At 43.0% G+C, this 20,941-nt stretch overlaps 1 protein-coding gene across 8 annotated transcripts in view; it reads right to left on the bottom strand.

Annotated features, from left to right (window-relative positions):
• Positions 1–20,941, bottom strand: part of ATE1 (arginyltransferase 1) — a 154,048-nt gene that overhangs the window by 30,288 nt on the left and 102,819 nt on the right. For all 8 annotated transcript variants that reach the window (XM_073546597.1, XM_073546599.1, XM_073546605.1 and 5 more), the window contains 2 exons: positions 7,629–7,810; positions 3,532–3,631 (listed from right to left, as the gene is read on the bottom strand). In XM_073546597.1, coding sequence (XP_073402698.1) covers positions 3,532–3,631; positions 7,629–7,810 — 282 coding nt within the window. The remainder of the gene's footprint in view (positions 1–3,531; positions 3,632–7,628; positions 7,811–20,941) is intronic.

Here is a 20,941-nt window from a genome sequence, read left to right as displayed (position 1 = left end):
GGGGAGGAGCTAACTTTTTTCTGTGTTTACTTAGTGTCCTTCTAGTGGCCAGCAGCATAACACCCAATGTCTGTGTCCCCCAATGAGGCGTAGGAGAAATTATAATTATTAATGCACAAGTTGTTGATGGAGGTCTGCCAATATGTTCCTCTCTATCAGTTGGATAGAGGATAACTTATTGATCGCCTGGAATCAGACCACTGGTTATCCCAGCAATCCAAATAGAGCACTGCCAGCCCAGTCTGAATGGTAGAAAGGTCGAGCATGCTCACCCTCAACTCCATTTATTCTCTGTAGAACTGCCGGAAATAACCGAGCCATCTCCAACAGTGCCATAGAGATCGAGTGGTGCACAACAGACCTCTGCTCCATTCACACGTGTATACAGAACCCTGTTTTTGGGGTTGCTGGGAGTCCTGCCCAGTGTTCGGGAAGGCATCCCCTACTCTACTGATCGGGAATAACGTAAAAGCGTATAAAAAAAAAAACTTTAAAAGAAACTTGTGATGTGATGCTGCGCTAAGCACAGGCAGCATAAATGAGAGTCTGGCTCCTTCACAACAAATATGCATGGTTCACTGCAAAGAAAGCATACCTTTAACAGGTGACAGATGACCAGTCATTGTGGTGGACACCTGCCATCTTCTCTGCATGATTAACAGGTCTTTCCTTATACAGACACAGGTAGAGTTCCATTAGTGAAGCAGAGCTGGGCTGCGAGAAACCAGCAGGGTCCGCCTCTGTGACTAGTCATGGCCATCTACCTTTTCCAGGCCTTCTTTATTAAAGTGTTCTCACAGTGAAACATACATATTTGCAGTGACAGAGCCAGACTACGATGCAGAGCCAGACTACGATGCAGCCTGTAGAGACATTAGTAATGACATTTCCAATACAAAGCTTAGCGAAGACAAGAAATATTGTCAATCACAAAGCTGGCAAAGAATGGAAGATAAATACTTTCTCTAGGAGTCATGTCACCTCTTACAAAGACTTCCGTATGTAAATGCTGAAACCAATCATTGAAAACTAATGAACGCCTAACCTCAGAATCGAAGTAAATGCGCTAAACTGTTTTGCTTAGTGCAGACGATGACGGATGTGCTGTGCCTGGAGCCCATTGTATCTCCGTGTCCAGCATTCCCCTTTGTCTCTGCAGTAGACAGAACAAGTCAGCCCCTGGAAGTGACAGAAGCAGATAATGTGGCCCTCAGACCAAAAAGCTCATCCACTCCTGGTCTATCCACATTTTCACAGTTTATATTTGTTTGTCCCTGAAGCCAGACGTAATATACTGAGTAATGGCAGCGGGGAAAAGAGGCGTAGTATGGAATGGGAGCCATGGCTTGGCCGCTAACCAAAGCTCTGTAGGGCATTTAGCGCAAACACTGCACTTGTTAAGAATCTCTGGTATGTAACTATACTTCACCCTCTGTAAAAACAAATCCAATAGAAAATCAGAGCCCCAGAAAGCTTTTATGTTCAAGGATCCAAGAGAGACATGAAACCACACAAGCACGAGTGTCATGCTATATGTCAGTGTTAAGGGGGGCTAGGCATGGCGCATCTACAGTGACAGTCATGACATAGAAACCAGGAGAAAAATAAGAGAACCTAGTGGTTATTTAGTCAATATAAATGGACAGAAAGAAGCGTGAAAGTTATAATTTTCTTAAAGAGGTTCTCCAGAATGGTAAAAAAAAAAAAAAAAATAATATATGCATATGTATACACACACACACATTTTGGCTTAAGCAATCCTGACTTTTTTTTTTTTTTAAAGTGTCTGCGCATATTTACATATATTACACGCAAGCAAACTTTTTTTTATTAAAAAAAGGTCAGGATGGCTTAACTCAAAACTAATACTGTTTTTGTCATCCTAAATATCTCTATATTTATTTTAATAACATAATAGTTTTTCTAATATGGTTTAATCGAAAAGTCCCTACCCTTCCATTTCTAATCTAACTGCTTTATTTATTTTTTTCCCCATTTCCGTTTTGATGAAGTTCTGTTTGAGAATCCACAGTGCATACTGGGATACTCAAAACAGGATATCATCAGGAGGTAGAGACTCCAGTCACTGTCACAGCCGCTATCACCACCGTGAAACGAAGGGTCTTCCACAACGTCCGTTTCAGGGGCTGGGCTAGTCCTTGCTCTCCTGAGGAGCATGTGTTGGTTGTCAACTCCAATGTATGCTTAGTAAAAGTTTCCTTTTTACTTTTTAATATTCTTTTCAGTGCACAGTGACAGTGCGCTCCCACACCAGCTGTAATAAGAAGTGACAAACTTGCAACAGAACGCACTGTCATTGTGTATTTTAAGGCGAGAACGCAGCAAGCAGAGATAGGCCCCGCTTGCAAAAAAGACGTCACTTTTGTTAGAGGGGCTGGTCTCTGCTTTTCCTGTTCGCTGGGTTCTCGCCTTACAATGCACACTGACAGTACTGACAGTACACTCCGATGCCAGCTCGTCACTTCTAAATAGAGCCTGCAAGGGAGTGCACCATCAATGTGCATTACAACAATATGCACAGTAAAAAGGGAGCTCGTATGGAACATACATTGGAATCGACAGACATTCTCAGTAGAGCAGGGACTAACCCAACCCCTGAAACGGACGTCACTGATGAGGATTCATTTCAGGGTGGGGACAGAGGCTGTGGCAGTGACCACAGCATCTGCTACTGCTGACATCACTTTTAAGTATCTCAGAATATCAAAACGGAAATAGGTAAAAAAAAAAAAAAAAAAGAAAAATAAATAAAATAAATTAAAGGAGTTAGATTAGAAATGGAAGGGTAGGGACTTTTTAATTAAGCCTTATTGAAAAAAAACTTGCTATTAAAATAAATACATTTAGGATGAAAATTAATATTAGTTTCGAAACACCCCTTTAAAGAAATAATAGAAGTGATATTCCCCAATCTCCTGCTGCTGCCTGCTTCAGCAATGACGTCCCAACACAGACACGTTTCTGTTGCAGCGAGTCATCGCAACATGTCAATACTTAAAGGGTACCAACACTTCTTTTTCTATTTCTGGGATGGAAGTATACGATCAGTAAGGAGCACCAGAGTGGCAGAAAAGTTACCCAATAACCAATGGCATTTTTTAAATTTTATACCATTTACTAATAGCTGTCAATCCTAGGAAAATGCTTTTAATATCAAGGTTTTTCAGAGGTCAACCCCCATTTGCGCACCTCACCAGCGTTCATCAAAAAGTGATGCTAACAAATAGCATATCACTCTGGGACATCAAATCAACCCAGAGAAAATTTACGGAACAGGAGAGAAGTTCCATTTATCTGACTGATTTATCGGCCAGCACTGGGATATCTTTCTGCAAGCCACATTTAGATGAAATGGTATAGTTGTATACATTTTTGCAGCCGACCTATATCATATGAGCATGGGACCTTCAATGTAAGGAATGGTCAACAAAGCCACAAGTAGTTTTTGAAGGGAACAAAAAAACCAAAAAATATAACAAACCCAAACCACTGTCTACAACCGTTGCTCACCTTGTATCTCATCTTCGGACAGGTGTGAATATAAAAGCCCATGTAGTAATAGCACAGATCTGATGCCTTTTTCTGCAACTCTCGGGTGAAAGCAATTTCTCTTGTGGAAGAAAATAAATAAAAATTATTAATGTGGAAAAAATGAAATCTCCCAGTATCTGAAGCACAAATAATCAATCACCAGAGCAAGGATTAGTTAGTAGCACTTTTAAAAAAATAAATAAAATAAATAGGGAACTTTGTATAAATCAAGTACAGGCGAATACAAGAAATTTTGTAATACATTTTATTAGACAAATGTGCTTCATTCTCCACCTATGAGCCACTTCTTCCCCTCCTGAAGTCACCATTAACTCTGCAAAAAGCAGCTCAACAAAAGACAGACTGCTAGAAAAGTGAGTTGTCAGGTTACCCCTCCTAATATACTCAATGGAGAGTGGAGTGGGAAAGAGGAACACAAAGCGGAAACAGGGAGCTGGAGACACAGAAAGATCGTGCTGAGCTTTCTAACAGGTCTTTTACCACACCCCAGGGCTGAGTTCTGCACTGATTAGGACCTGCTGTATAATGTCCTCTATGCTGCTTCTTCCTTTGTGATTGCTAAAGAAGAAAGAGCAGGACTTCTTCGACTAGCTCAAAGTACACAGACATGACAGCTTATGCTGAAAAGTTATTTGAAAGAACAGTTGCCCTTTAATTAAAGAAATGATCCCACCCAGCTGGTCACTTTTGAAAAAGGGGTGGAACAAAGCATTGCATATCTGGTTTGTGCCATTCATCTGTCAATCGTTCTGTAAATGGATGAAACAATTAACAGATAGGAGTTACTATATTCTTGTGGTTTCGATCCAACGCTGGTTTCGATCCAACATTGATTCGACAGTGTCAAACTGTAAGGATGCAACATACAGACAAGAGGATTGGTAACACCCAGTGGTCAATTTATTGAGACATTTCATAGTAAAATAGCAGAAAAATGCTGTAGAATATTATTTTATAGGAAATGCAGGTCCTCTATAACAGTGGTCCCCAACCTTTTTTGCACCAGGGACCGGTTTCAAGCAAGACCATTCTTCCATGGCCCGGCAGGGCGGGGATGGAGGTGTGGCAGGGGTGGGGCTTTGGTCATAAGGGGGCGGGGCTACGGACACGGTTGTAGTGTAGCAGTGCATACTTATAATTAAATAACATTTATAATGTGACTCAACTCACCATAGGTTTTGAATAAGTGCTCCATCACCCCCTTCTCCCCATCATTGCCTTCACCACATCACTCCCTTCTCCCCATCATTGCCTTCACCCCATCACTCCCTTCTCCCCATCATTGCCTTCACCCCATCACTCCCTTCTCCCCATCATTGCCTTCACCCCATCACTCCCCTCTCCCCATCATTGCCTTCACCCCATCACTGCTGTCTCCCCATCATTGCCTTCACCCCATCACTCCCCTCTCCCCATCATTGCCTTCACCCCATCACTCCCTTCTCCCCATCATTGCCTTCACCCCATCACTCCCCTCTCCCCATCATTGCCTTCACCCCATCACTCCCTTCTCCCCATCATTGCCTTCACCCCATCACTCCCCTCTCCCCATCATTGCCTTCACCCCATCACTGCTGTCTCCCCATCATTGCCTTCACCCCATCACTCCCTTCTCCCCATCATTGCCTTCACCCCATCACTCCCTTCTCCCCATCATTGCCTTCACCCCATCACTCCCTTCTCCCCATCATTGCCATCACCCCATCACTGCTGTCTCCCCATCATTGCCTTCACCCCATCACTGCCTTCTCCCCATCACTGCCTTCTCCCCATCACTGCCTTCTCCCCATCACTGCCTTCTCCCCATCATTGCCTTCACCCCATCACTCCCCTCACCCCATCATTGCCTTCACCCCATCATTGCCTTCACCCCATCACTGCTGTCTCCTCATCATTGCCTTCACCCCATCACTCCCCTCTCCCCATCATTGCCTTCACCCCATCACTGCCTTCTCCCCATCACTGCCTTCTCCCCATCACTGCCTTCTCCCCATCATTGCCTTCACCCCATCACTGCTGTCTCCCCATCATTGCCTTCACCCCATCACTGCTGTCTCCCCATCATTGCCTTCACCCCATCACTGCTGTCTCCCCATCATTGCCTTCAATCCATCACTGCTGTCTCCCCATCATTGCCTTCACCCCATCACTCCCCTCTCCCCATCACTGCCTTCTCCCCATCACTCCCCTCTCCCCATCATTGCCTTCACCCCATCACTGCCATCTCTTCATCATTGCCTTCACCCCATCACTGCTGTCTCCCCATCATTGCCTTCACCCCATCACTCCCCTTCTCCCCATCACTGCCGTCTCTCCATCACTCCCCTCATGGCCTTCTCCTCATGTCCCCATCTCCTCCAGGGCCAGGCTACACAAACACAGACCAACGCACACACACACGCACACAACACACACACAACACACACACAGACATACATACACACACATTATACATACACACACACACACCACCTCTCTCCTCTCACCTGCCCGCCGCCCGCGCATCCTCGCTCTGACACAGCAGCCGCGCTCTCCTCTCTATGTCAGTCAGAGACAGGAAGCGCGGGCGGTGGGCAGGAAGCTGGACGCAGTGGACGGGTCCTTGCAGCTCCGCTCCTGCTATTCCCTCTTGCAGGCAGCGGAGCTGCTTGGATTGCTCCCTGGCCGCCGCCACACGAGGGCAGTCTAAGAACTGCTGCGTGCCGCCCCAGCCCCCGCTACGCCACTGACCGCCCCTGGCTCCCCTTGTGTCCGCGGACCGGCAAGGGCACTGCAGCGGCCCGGTGCTGGGCCGCGGACCGGCGGTTGGGGACCCCTGCTCTATAATACTCCATGAACATACAGTTGTGCTCAAAAGTTTACATACCCCGGCCGAATTTTTGCTTTCTTGGCCTTTTTTCAGAGAATATGAATGATAACACCAAAACGTTTTCTCCACTCATGGTTAGTGGCTGGGTGAAGCCATTTATTTTCACACTGCTGTGTTTTCTCTTTTTAAATCATAATGACAACCCAAAACATCCAAATGTCATCAAAAGTTCACATACCCTGGTGATTCTGGCCTGATAACATGCACAGAAGTTGACACAAATGGGTTTGAATGGCTACTAAAAGTAACAACTGCCAGGAAAATTGTTCGGGATGAAAAGAAAAAAACCACAAACATCAGCTGAAATACTGGACTCTCTGAAAACTAGCGGTGTGGCTGCTTCAAGATGCACAAGGAGGCACTTGAAGAAAAATGGGTTGAGTCGCCAGAAGGAAGCCATTACTGCGCAAATGCCACAAAGTATCTCGCCTCTAATACGCAAAACAGCACAGAGACAAGCCTCAAACCTTCTGGAACAAGGTAATTTGGAGTGATGAGACCAAAATTGAACGTTTTGGCCACAACCATAAACGTTACATTTGGAGAGAGGTCAACAAGGCCTATGATGAAAGGAACACCATTCCTACTGTAAAGCACGGAGGTGGTTCGCTGAAGTTTGGGGATGTGTGAACTACAAAAGGCACAGGAAACTTGGTCAAAGTTGAAAGAAAGATGAATGCAGCACATTACCAGCAAATACTGGAGGCAATTTTGCAATCATCAGCCCGCAACGTGCTTGCATGTTCCAACATAACAATGATCCAAAACACAAGGCCTAGTCTACCCTGTCATTGGCTACAGCAGAACAAAGTTCTGGAGTGGCCATCTCAGTATTTGGACCTCAATATCATTGAGCCACTCTGGGGAGATCTCAAGCGTGCAGTTCATGGTAGACAGCCCAGGAAGTTACAGGAACTGGAGGCTTTTTGCCAAGAAGAGTGGGCAGCTTTACCATCTGAAAAAATGTAGTAGTTTGACAACAAGTGCCTTCACCCAACCACTAACCGTGAGTGGAGAAAAAGTTTTGGTGTTATTCATATTCTCTGAAAAAAGGCCAAAAAAGCAAGATTCTGCCGGGGTATGTAAACTTTAGAGCACAACTGTACGTCAAAGCCATGCTGATAAGTCACCAAATAAAACAGACTAGCAGCTTTGTGAAATCTCGCCACCCTTCATTTTAACTTACCTTAAGGCAGAATAAACACCAAGAGACAGGAAGGAGTAATCAGGGTCATAGTAAAGGTATACAGAAGAGACACAGTATGGAAGGATGTCAATGACTCCCACTGCAATGATCTTGCCATCAAGCCAATACTGCTGGTGAAAAGAGCCGTAACCACACGAGACGCCATCTGGCCGAGTCTCAAGCTGTTGAGATATAAATTAAGGTTTTAGTGACATCATTATCAATTTCTATGCCATACTCCCGAGTGCTTAACATAGATGCTGATTGCTCAGTGTCCTTAGTGGAGCTAATTATCTAAATGACCTATTAGTATGTCTTTGAAAATACAGGGGGAAACCAGAGGACCCAGTGGAATCCAACTCAAATGCGGGAAGAACATACAAACGCCTTACAGATGTTGCCCTTGGCCGGATTGGCGCTGAAAAACAATGTGTTAACCACTGAGCCACCCTGCTGCCACATCTTCTAAAAGAAGAATGACAATGTTCTGTTAAAGCAGTTTTTCAATACTAAGACAACCCATTCTCACTCCCCAAGTTTGGTGCTGATAAAATAAAAACACCTATACCTATCCTGTGCCGGTCCAGCAGTGTTGGCACTCGTGTTCCCCGTGCACTCGTGCGGTTGTTATGACCCGTGAGCCGGCATCCAATCTGTGTATTAGTAATGAAGAGGTAGTGAGAGCAGCTACAGTTCCCACTTCCTCTTGATCACGGCCATGTTTGAAGGTGGGGACAGTGACACCAGCTTCAATTGGGTGTTGGGCTCACGTATCATAACCACAAGAGAGCCCCGGGGAGAGCAAGTGCCAAAAACACTGGAACGGCGACGGCATGGGATGCGAGTATAAATGTTTTTACTTTCTCTGGGCCAAACATGGGCAATGAGAAGGGGTCGTCCTAGTAGTAGTAGTAGTAATTATTTAAGTTATTTCTTCAACTTCTTACACGGGTAATATTGCAAGGTGCTTGCAAAAATAAGAGAACTGAAGGATTATTAGCTTTATAATTTGTTGCTCACTGTCCAAATTACCAGCTACCGCTGTAATACATCAGCGGTGGCCTATTTCGAAGGCAACGAGTGCACACTTGCAAGCTCCTTTCTATACAGATTGCAAGTGCAGCTCTGAAGCTGGCCGGCTCCAGTGTCCCTGGACTCCTCCGATGCTGCAGAGCAGGGCTGTGGAGTCGGAGTCGTGGAGTCGGTGCTCATTTTGGTGGAGTCGGTATAAAATGGACCGACTCCGACTCCTAAAATATATAATAAACTGGGTACAGTAATTCAATGCAGGATGTGCTGAATATTTTTTCATAGGAGTTTGGGAAAGTTATGAAATGTCCTATCTAATCTAAGGCTACATTCACACACAGCGTTTTTCCTGCGTTTTTTGAGGATACGTTTTTCAGCTGCAAAAGCTGATCATCTTTTTAAAAAACTGCATCACCTGAAAGGTTTTTGAGCTCATAGATAATGTTTTCAATAGCAAAAGCAGATTAGAAATCTGCTCTATCTATATATCCATATCTGTCTATCCATATCGTATCTGTACCAAAAAGAATGAAAACCGGGTAGTACACCAATATATATTCTGTTCTATCTAAATATCTTGATTATTGGATCATAAAAATGATTAAATGTCTGAGGTTCACATTGTACTACAATAAATTTTTCACTTAAATATAAGCAATATGTGTGGGAGTCGGAGTGGGAGAGTCGGTGTAAGGGAAATTGAGGAGTCGGAGTCGCAGGTTTGGCTTACTGACTCCACAGCCCTGCTGCAGAGCAGTGTTCCCCAACTCCAATCCTCAAGAGCCAACGAAAGATCATGTTTTCAGGATTGTCATATTATTGCCCAGATGATGGAATTATTTTTGTTCGAAAAGCGTAGCCTATTTGTTAATCATGTAAATTTTACTGTTTCTGGACTATATTTTATACAATAAATTGGACTTTTTGTGAAGCTGGACCCTTTTTTCTGACTACTACGTGATGACTGCACGCAGTCCGTGCTTCCCACAACACATGACGACAGGTTAGCTGGCTATCTTTTTCCTTTTATACTGATGGAATTATTGCCTGTGCAGATGATGCAATTATCATCTGAGAAATATGAAGGAAATCTTGAAAACATGATCTGTTGGTGGCTCCTGTGTGCAGCATGGGAGAGAGCACAAATCAGATCAACATCGCAAACATTCTGCTGATCTGAACCTCAGCAGCGCACTGCACCCCCCACACCTCTTCAAGCAGGAAGCCAGGGGGCTTGGGAGCGGTGCACTCCCAAAGATAGAAAATTACACAACCCCTTAAATATTTAAGATAAGGAAGACTAATAGCCATAAGAACACTTCGAGAATATCCGCCTGTGTATAAATAACAGTGTTCATACAATGAAGTCGCAAAATGCAAATAAGCATTCACTACTGTACTACAGTGGTCACTCGAAAATTAGGGTTTCTGCTGTTTTTGCAACCATTCCTAGAAAATAAGTTGACTGACGGAGAGGATCACAGAAATCAGTTCTAACCAACGAGGGAACCGCTCAGTATTCCATCTCCATGCATCATAAAAAAAATTTAAAAAAAAAATCACATAACGTCAATTGAAATCAATAGGCAACCATGTAGACACACGTGCTCTTCGTTGCCAGCTGTTGATGAAAGAAGAATCAAACTGTCCATCGCGTGCAGCGATTATTGTGTTTTCAAAAAACAGCCCGACTGATACGTGACATCCGTGATACGCCACCGACTCCATCTTTCCTTGTCGCACACTTCCTATAAATTCCTACCGAATGAATTACAGGATACATGCCGCAGTACCCCTCCCCGTGCCTTATAGCTGTATCGTCCCGGGGAATGTAAACTGTCATTGAAGCATTCTATGTATTTAGAGCAGACGCAGAAAGGAGAGGACTGTTTTTAATCTGTTCACCCCCTACTCCACCCTTCTAAAACTTCCAAAGTTAAAGCTGCCTGGGGTCTTTAATTCTTTGCCAGCCAGATATTGCATTCTGCCTGCCAGTTTCTAATGGGATAAGCTAAGGAAGAGAAGTCTTCAGACCTAGCCCTATTTGAAACTGTTAAACTGTAAAGCGCTGCGGAATATGTTGGCGCTATATAAATAAAGATTATTATTATTATTATTATTATTTAGGTCTCCCTGCTAGACATCGCTTTGTTGTTTCGACACTTCAGTAGGGAGAAATCTAAGTCCATAACAGACTGGTAGCAGAGAGAGAGTTTAGTGAAGACAGCGGGACGGGAGGGTTTGTAGAAATCTGCAGTCAAGACACTCTAATGTAATTTACGACCATCAATTGTAAAACAGCATGAAAAGTACTATGCCGAGAAATGAAAGGGACCGGCACGTGGAGGGGATTAGGAGAACTTGCCATTTCAATATGTGCATTAGGCTTTTTATGTTGCCATAGGTTCCATACAAAGTGACACAAAAAGCAAATCGGCAGTGATGGAAAAATGGACAAGTCACCAACCTAACCTGATCAGAGGCACTAGATTTACAAATAGTGAATTTAGCTTCACTCACTAATTGGACACAAAGACCAGACCTAACATTTCTCAGATTTGCAAAAATAAATAAATACTATTGATTTTATCACAGTTTTTTTTGATAAAATAAAAGGCCATACAAGTTTATAAGGAAAAAAAAACAACAACAACTGTGTTTCTTCATTGTACAGAAAGAGTGCCAGTCTTGTCCATTGAAACTGTCTGGCATTGAAGTTCAAGTTATCCAGCGAGTTACAATATCAAACACAAATTAAGAATATGTGATGAGTAGAGGGTGCAACACCCAAAAACGCCTGATTGCGTTACCGGCGTCGCTGGTGGCCGCAAGTTCTTTGATGCTGACGGAACACAGCAGGTCTGTTAAAACTATAGTGGCCAGGTACAGCAGATCCACCAACCCTAAAATAGTACCCGGCCACGGCTACTATACTTTTAAGAGAGCTTCTGTGTTCCGGCAGTGTCCAACAACATCTGGCAGTCACCAGTAACAGCTGGTCAGCGGTCAAATATTAGTGGCCAACCCTTCTAACCATTGTTTTCCTTATTAATCCAATGCATCATTAAAAGGTCTACTGATTTTGGTCTCGGGCTCCAACGCATACCTATGTATTTCTATTATAGGAGGCCTAAGCAAAACCTGTGCAGTCTTGACCTACAGTTGTGGCCAAAAGTATTGACACCCCTGCAATTCTATCAGATAATACTCAGTTTCTTCCTGAAAATGATTGCAAACAAATTCTTTGGTATTATCTTCATTTAATTTGTCTTAAATGAAAAAACACAAAAGAGAATGAAGCAAAAAGCAAAACATTGATCATTTCACACAAAACTCCAAAAATGGGCCAGACAAAAGTATTGGCAAGAAAATAGGGGGGGAAGCCAGCACTGCGTAAGGTTAGAACGCGTAAATTGAAGTGCATATGCACATAATATCCAGCTGTATTCAAAAATGAGATATTTAGCAAAAAAATTGATCAATTCACTTGAGCCACCCCGCCGCGCCAAGGCAATCTCATGTGGGGGGTCCTACTCTATATTTATAATAAATACTGTGCCATTACGGCCTCCTAAGAGCATGACCACATCAAGTGCAATCTGTACCTGAACATTGCTGGATCGCTCCCATGAAGCCAGATGAAGCAAGTGCAGATGAAGGCCAACCAGGTCTGAACACAGACATATCAGGATTGACCTCCACACATTGCCCAACCAGCAAACATAGAGGAAGGGCGATGTTGGCCCAGACACAGGTGCACAATTAAATAAAGCTTGGGGCAGGGCGGGGCTGCCGTGTGTGTGCACAGCAGCCTATATCCATCATAATGAACACAGAAAAATTTATAGCTGACATAGCCAAGCGTGCACGGCAGCAGTGGTGGTGAGCCACAAACCAACAACAAGAAAATAGGGGGGGAAGCCAGCACTACTTAAGGTTAGAACGCGTAAATTGAAGTGCATATGCACATAATATCCAGCTGTATTCAAAAATGAGATATTTAGCAAAAAAATTGATCAATTCAATTGAGCCACCCCGCCGCGCCAAGGCAATCTCATGTGGGGGGTCATACTCTATATTTATAATAAATACTGTGCCATTACGGCCTCCTAAGAGCATGACCACATCAAGTGCAATCTGTACCTGAACATTGCTGGATCGCTCCCATGAAGCCAGATGAAGCAAGTGCAGATGAAGGCCAACCAGGTCTGAACACAGACATATCAGGATTGACCTCCACACATTGCCCAACCAGCAAACATAGATGAAGGGCGATGTTGGCCCAGACACAGGTGCACAATTAAATAAAGCTTGTTGGCACCCTCAGCCTAATACTTGGTTGCACAACCTTTAGCTAAAATAACTGCGACCAACCGCTTCCGGTAACCATCAATGAGTTTCTTACAATGCTCTGCTCGAATTTTAGACCATTCTTCTTTGGCAAACTGCTCCAGGTCCCTGATATTTGAAGGGTGCCTTCTCCAAACTGCCATTTTTAGATCTCTCCACAGGGGTTCTATGGGTTTCAGGTCTGGACTCATTGCTGGCCACCTTAGAAGTCTCCAGTACTTTCTCTCAAACCATTTTCTAGTGCTTTTTGAAGTGTGTTTTGGGTCATTGTCCTGCTGGAAGACCCATGACCTCTGAGGGAGACCCAGCTTTCTTACACTGGGCCCTACATTATACTGCAAAATTTGTTGGTAGTCTTCAGACTTCATAATGCCATGCACATGGTCAAGCAGTCAAGTGCCAGAGGCAGCAAAGCAACCCCAAAACATCAGGGAACCTCCGCCATGTTTGACTGTAGGGACCGTGTTCTTTTCTTTGAATGCCTCTTTTTTTCTCCTGTAAACTCTATGTTGATGCCTTTGCCCAAAAAGCTCTACTTTTGTCTCATCTGACCAGAGAACATTCTTCCAAAACGTTTTAGGCTTTTTCAGGTAAGTTTTGGCAAACTCCAGCCTGGCTTTTTTATGTCTCGGGGTAAGAAGTGGGGTCTTCCTGGGTCTCCTACCATACAGTCCCTTTTCATTCAGACGCCGACGGATAGTACGGGTTGACACTGTTGTACAGTCGGACTGCAGGGCAGCTTGAACTTGTTTGGATGTTAGTCGAGGTTCTTTATCCAACATCTGCACAATCTTGCGTTGAAATCTCTTGTCAATTTTTCTTTTCTGTCCACATCTAGGGAGGTTAAGTCTTCTTTCTTTTCTCCATGCTCAATGTGGTACACACAAGGACACAGGACAAAGGTTGAGTCAACTTTAATCCATGTCAACTGGCTGCAAGTGTGATTTAGTTATTGCCAACACCTGTTAGGTGCCACAGGTAAGTTACAGGTGCTATTAATTACACAAATTAGAGAAGCATCACATGATTTTTCGAACAGTGCCAATACTTTTGTCCACCCTATTTTTTATGTTTGGTGTGGAATTATATCCAATTTGGCTTTGGGACAATTCTTTGTGTTTTTTCATTTAAGACAAATTAAATGAAGATAATACCAAAGAATTTATGTTTGCAATCATTTTGAGGAAGAAACTGAGTATTATCTGACAGAATTGCAGGGGTGTCAATACTTTTGACCACAACTGTATATACATAATCTGCATCACTCTTCTATTTCTTGTTAATCCATCAATTTCAGGGAGATTCACTCGAAAACAGACCCAAATATTCTGCAACAACTCTTGCTAGGATGACATAATCCGAATGAAACAACGTGCTCCTCAATATCTGGAGCTTCGAACAAGCCAGGCTGCCCCCCGCGTTGTCATTCGTGAATTAACTGGATGATTGCGAGTCAACAGAAGGTGACTTCTAAAAGTTGGTGTAGTGAGTCACACATCGGCAAAGAGCGTGCCAGAAATTGTAGTCCTTTTTCGACAACAGGGTCATTTCAAAATTGTCTTTAGCCATTGTGGTTACCGGATCTGACATCAACAGACTTCTTCCATTGTGGTAAACTCAAAGGTATCGAAACAAACCTTGCACTTTGGAAGACTTTCAAGAAAACATCCAACGTAAATTCTGCTATTCACTCCGATATGCTTGACGATTCTTTCAGAAGAATAGAGAAGGGTCGAAATGTGACTGGCAGAAGACAGAAATCACTTCCAGCATCGACTACACGTATGTCAAAGCGTGTAGCTCAATTTTTGATCCGATATATTCCTCCTAACGAGAGGTACAACAAAATATTCAGGGCCTCTTTAAAGTGAATCTCCCTGGTTAAGTCATTAAGGTTCCTTTGTGCCTATAGCATGGTCTGCTTGTCGTAGGCTTCGAAAAAGCTCTCAGCACAAACGTCCAAATTATCGATAGGCTGGATGAAGGTCAAAAGAGCAACAATACATTTATTTTTACTTCTACAACAGCATCTATTCGAGGTATAGATCCGTGATGACATATACCTTAGGCGAACACTGCAAAAATCAGTGTGAAGAGAGTTTAAGGCACCACTTTCATTTTATGTCAGTGTCGCACTGATATCACTAATGTAAGTCCCAGCTCCTAGTAATATATTTACCAGCCGGCAACTTCATTTCCCGATGACGCTCCAGTCCCGCAGCTCCTAACTGACAGGAAGTCAGAGCTAACAGTCACAAGCTCTCAAATGTAATTCTAGGAGAGCCATGTTTTGGGTGTCACAGATTTACAGTTGTGCTCAAAAGTTTACATACCCCAGCAGAATTTTTGCTTTCTTGGCCTTTTTTTTCCGGAAACTATGATGAACCAAAACTTTTTCTCCACTCATGGTTAGTGGTTGAATGAAGCCATTTATTGTCAAACTACTGTGTTTTCTCTTATTAAATCATAATGACAACCCAAAATGTCCAAATGACCCTGATCAAAAGTTTACATACTCTGATGATTTTGGCCTGATAACATGCTCAGAAGCTGACAGAAATGGGTTTGAATGGTTACTAAAGGTAACATCCTCATCTGGGGTTCTGCTGCATCCTGCCAGTGCATCAGTCAGGGCTTGGTGAGTTAACATCCTCACCTGTGACCTGTTTATAATCAGTGTGTGTGCATAAAAGTGAAGTGAGTTTCTGGGATCCAGACAGACTCTTACATCTTTCATCCAGCCACTGACGTTTCTGAATTGTGAGTCATGGGGAAAGCAAAAGAATTATCAATGGATCTACAGGAAAAGGTAGTTGAACTGTATAAAACAGGAAAGGGATACAAAAAGATATCCAGGGACTTGATAATACCAGTCAGCAGCGTTCAAACTGTGATTAACAAATGGAAAATCAGGGGCTCTCAAAACAAAACCACGGTCAGGTAGACCAAAATATTTTTGTCCACAACAGCCAGGAAAAATGTTCGGGATGCAAAGAAAAAACCCACAAAAAACATCATATGAAATACTGGACTCTCTGAAAAGAAGCGATGTGGCTGTTTCAAAATGCACAATAAGGAGGCACTTGAAGAAAAATGGCCTGCATGGTCGAATCGCCAGAAGAAAGCCATTATTACGCAAATGCCACAAAGTATCACGTTTACAATACGCAAAACGTCTGGAACAAGGTAATTTAGAGTGATGAGACCAAAATTGAACTTTTAGGCCACAACCATAAACATTACATTTGGAGAGAGGTCAACAAGGCCTATGATGAAAGGAACACCATTCCTACTGTAAAGCATGGAGGTGGATTGCTGATGTTTTGAGGATGTGTGAGCTACAAATGCACAAACTTGGTCAAAGTTGAAGGAAAGTTGAATGCAGCAGGTTATAAGCAAATACTGGAGGCAAATATGCAATCATCAGCCCGGAAGCTGCGCATGGGACGTACTTGGGACGTTCCAACATGACAACAATCCAAAGCACAAGGCCAAGTCAACCTGTCATTGGCTACAGCAGAACGAAGTGAAAGTTCTAGAGTGGCCATCTCAGTCTCCTGACCTCAATATCATTGAGCCACTTTGGGGAGATCTCAAGTGTGCAGTTCATGGAGACAGTCCAGAAATTTACAAGAACTGAAGGCTTTTTAGTAAAAAGAGTGGGCAGCTTTACAACCTGAGAAAATAAAGAACCTCATCCACAACTACCACAAAAGACTTCAAGCTGTTATTGATCTTAGAGGGGGTAATACACGGTATTAAGAAATGGGGTATGTAAACTTTTGATCAGGGTCATTTGGTTGCTTTGTCATTATGATTTAAAAGCGAAAACACAGTAGTTTGACAATAAATGGCTTCATCCAACCACTAACCATGAGTGGAGAAAATGTTTTGGTGTTCTCATTCACATTCTCTGAAAAAAGGCCAAGAAAGCAAAAATTCTGCCGGGGTATGTAGACTTTTGAGCACAACTATATATTAAGAAGTTATCTCCGGCTCACCCGGCAAACACTGCGGCAGGTCACAAACTGCAGAAAACAGACAGAGTGGCACCAAGAACCGAAGACGAACATGGCTGGTAAATATATTAACCCCTTAACGACTACTGATGCACATTTTAAACGGAGGTAGTTAAGGGTACTTAAACCACAGCGGCGCTGTGGAAAAAGTGTATAGCCCCCCCCCCCCCCCCAGAGTCGGATTTTCTCTGGGGTCTCGGCTGCTAGGGGTAGTTGAGACCCCAGAGAACACGATTCAGGTCGGTTTTTACCGACCCCGTTTTTGCGATCGCTGTTATTAACCGTATAACGGCAACCGCAAAAGAAAACAAAAGTCAGATGTGCCATTTAATTTCTCTCTCCTCTGATGTGACCGCACATTAAAGGAGAGAGAAATAGGGTCCCCGATCCCCCCCCCGGTAGGTACCTCCTCGGCCCTCCTGCTTCCCCTGATGGGTGCCGCCATCTTCTTCCAAGAAGATCTTATCTTTCCTATTGGCTCATTTTGGTCACTGTGATAGACCCTATCACGGTGATCATAGTAAAAAGAAAAAAAAAAAAACTGTAAATACCCCCCCTTATCTAGGGAAAAATTATGAAATAAAGAAAATATATTTAAGCTAGGGCTGGAATTAGAGTTAGGGCTGGAATTTACGCACATCAGGGGGTCTCCAAACGCAACATGGCGCCACCATTGATTCCAGCCAATTTTGCTTTCAAAAAGTCAAACGGTGCTCCCTCCATTCCGAGCCCAGACGTATTCCCAAACAGCGGTTAACCCCAACATATGGGACATCAGCGTACTCAGGACAAATTGCACAACAACTTTGGGGGTCTAATCACTCATGCTACCCTTGGGAAAATAAAAAATTGGGAGCAGAAATAAATCATTTTTGTGGAAAAAAAATTTTTTTATTTTCACGACTATGCTTTATAAACTTCTGTGAAGTACTTAGGGGCTCAAAGTGCTCACCACACATCTAGGTAAGCTCCTTGGGGGGTCTAGTTTCCAAAGTGGCGTCACTTGTTGGGGGGGTTCTACTGTTTAGGGACATCAGGGGCTCTGCAAACGCAACATGACGCCCGCAGACCATTCCATCAAAGTCTGCATTCCAAAATGGCACTCCTTCCCCCACTTCCAAGCTCTGCCATGCCCCCAAACAGTGGTTCCCCCCTACATATGGGGTATTAGCGTACTCAGGACAAATTGTACAACAACTTTTTTAGTCCAATTTCTACTGTTACACTTGTGAATGTAAAAATTTGGAGGTGAAAACATAAAAAAATTTTTCCACAAAAATTATTTTTTTTCGGCTCTACGTTATAAACTTCTGTGAAGCACTTGGGGATTCAAAGTGCTCACCGCACATCAAGATAGTGTTCAAAATGGGGTCACTTGTGGGGGAGTTTCTACTTTTTAGGGACATCAGGGGCTCTGCAAATGCAACATGACGCTCAAATACCATTCCATCAAAGTCTGCATTCCAAAATGGCGCTCCTTCCCTTCCAAGCTCTGCCGTGCGCCCAAACAGTGGTTTACTCCCACATATGGGGTATCTGTGTACTCAAGACAAATTGCACAACCACTGTGGGGGTCTAATTTCTCCTGTAACCCTTGTGAAAATAAAAATTTGGGTGCGTAAAGATAATTTGTGGAAAAAATATGATTTTTTATTTTCACAGCTCTTCGTTATAAACTTGTGAAGCACTTGGAGATTCAAAGTGCTCACCACACATCTAGATAAGTTCCTTAAGGAGTCTACTTTCCAAAATGGTGTCACTTGTTTGGGGTTCCCACTGTTTAGGCAAATCAGGGGCTCTCCAATCTCAATTCCAGCCAATTCTGCACTGAAAAAGTCAATCGGCACTCCTTCCCTTAAAAGCCCTGCCGTGCGCCCAAACAGTGGTATACCCCCACATGTGGGGTATTGGCGCATTCAGGAGAAATTGCACAACAAATTTTGAGGTTCATTTTCTTTTTTTACAATTGTGAAAATACAAAAAAAATTGGTTCTAAATGAAAATGTTTGTAAAAAAAAAAGTTACATGTTAATTTTTTCCTTTCACATTACTGTGAAGCACGTAAAGGGTTAAATAAACTTCTTAAAGGTGGTTTTGAGCACCTTGAGGGGTGCAGTTTTTAAAATGGTGTCACTTTTGGGTATTTTCTATCATATTGACCCCTCAAAGTGACTTCAAATGTGAGGTGGTCCCTAAAAAAAATGGTTTTGTAAATTTTGTTGTAAAAATGAGAAATCACTGGTCAAATTTTAACCCTTATAACTTCCTAACAAAAAAATACTTTGGTTCCAAAATTGTGCTGATGTAAAGTAGACATGTGTGAAATGTTACTCATTAAGTATTTTTTGTGCCATATCTCTCTGATTTAAGGGCATAAAAATCATATCGAAGAAATTTTATCACTAACATGAAGCACAATACGTCACGAAAAACAATCTCCGAATCAGCGGGATCTGTTAAAGCGTTCGAGTTATAACCTCAAAGTGATCAGAATTGTAAAAATTGGCCTGATCATTAAGCTGCAAATTGGCTACCTCACTAAGGGGTTAATAGGGGAACTTACATGAGGGTCTGTGCACACGTTGCGGATTCGCAGCAATTTCTGCTGTGGTGTACAGCACCATGTAAGACAATGTAAAATGAAAACCGCTGTGCATATGCTGCGGATTTTTTCGCGGTTTTAAATCCGCAGCATGTCACTTCTTTGTGCGGATTCTGCAGCGGTTTGGCACCTGCTCCATGATCAGGTGTCAAACCGCAGGCCAATCCGCAGGTCTTTTGACCTGCGGATTTACCTGCGTATTTTAGGCAAATCGTCACGGACAAATCCGCAGCAGATTCCGCAATGTGTGCACACAGCCTGAGGAATACCACTGTGGCAGTGGGAAAAAGTAGTATGTTTCCATGGTAACCGACTACATACACTTGTGTAGCCACATTCCGTTGTCCTATAGATCTTTATTTTATGCTATATCTTGTATATATAAATGGTTGCACAGGGAGAATTTCTCTCTTTTAAAGAAAGTTGGTAAATAAATACATAATTGCTATGCGAAAAGCTTCTTTATTTTCTTGCATTTTCAATAACCATCCACTGTAGGCGTCACGGAGAATAATTCGTTTTTCTTACTAGTCGGGCCTCTGCAGCAGTAGCCTCTGTAGGCATCTTAAGTCAAGCAGATCCCCATTTGGAGATGGATATGCTTCATGGAAACACTTCGGTAAATACCATTCAGTAGTAAGGCATCTACATTCAGACCCCTACAATGACAGCAGTGTTATTGGGGGAGAGAAGAGAATCTTGCAGAAGGCAGGACACAAAATGATTACTAAACCCCTAAACTGAAATCTATAAGCTGGGCAAAAGCGCAGACATGTGCGACAAGCCGCAGCAGGTCTACAGCAAATATCTCCACATTCTTTGAGGAATGGGCCTTCCTGTGGAGGCAATCGACTTGGGATTGATGAAACTTTTCTTAACCTTATGGGTTTCCTGTTTCAGTCTAATTTTCATGATTAATGAGAAGTGCATAAAGTTTGGTTTAGGCGTTAATAATAATATATTAATGCAACTATTAATCTCAGGGCAAAACCTGCAGCAAAACACAATAGTGTGACATGTTAGGGCCTTCGGGTCAGGTATCCATATTTAGGAGTATGAAGGGCAGGAGCTGGAGGAGTGGAAAAAAAAAAAAAGCAATGGGAAAAGAAAAAAAAATTATCGTGTGCAGACCAGTTTTGCTCACAGCGAAAAGTAGGTAGGGTGGAGGGAGCAAACTTTACAACATCTTATCACGGGGTCAAGATACCATGGAGGGGAAAGTCCTTTACATTCAAAAAGTGATAAAAGTTTTTCCTGTTCACACTAATGAGCTGTAACCCAAATATAAGCAGAGGCGAGGACTCGGGATAACC

Source organism: Dendrobates tinctorius, unplaced genomic scaffold (genome assembly GCF_039654945.1).
Source record: "Dendrobates tinctorius isolate UK_male_01 unplaced genomic scaffold, ASM3965494v1 ptg000149l, whole genome shotgun sequence".
Taxonomy (NCBI): domain Eukaryota; kingdom Metazoa; phylum Chordata; class Amphibia; order Anura; family Dendrobatidae; genus Dendrobates; species Dendrobates tinctorius.
Note: the sequence above shows the minus strand (reverse complement) of the source record. Positions and strands in the feature narration are given on the sequence as shown.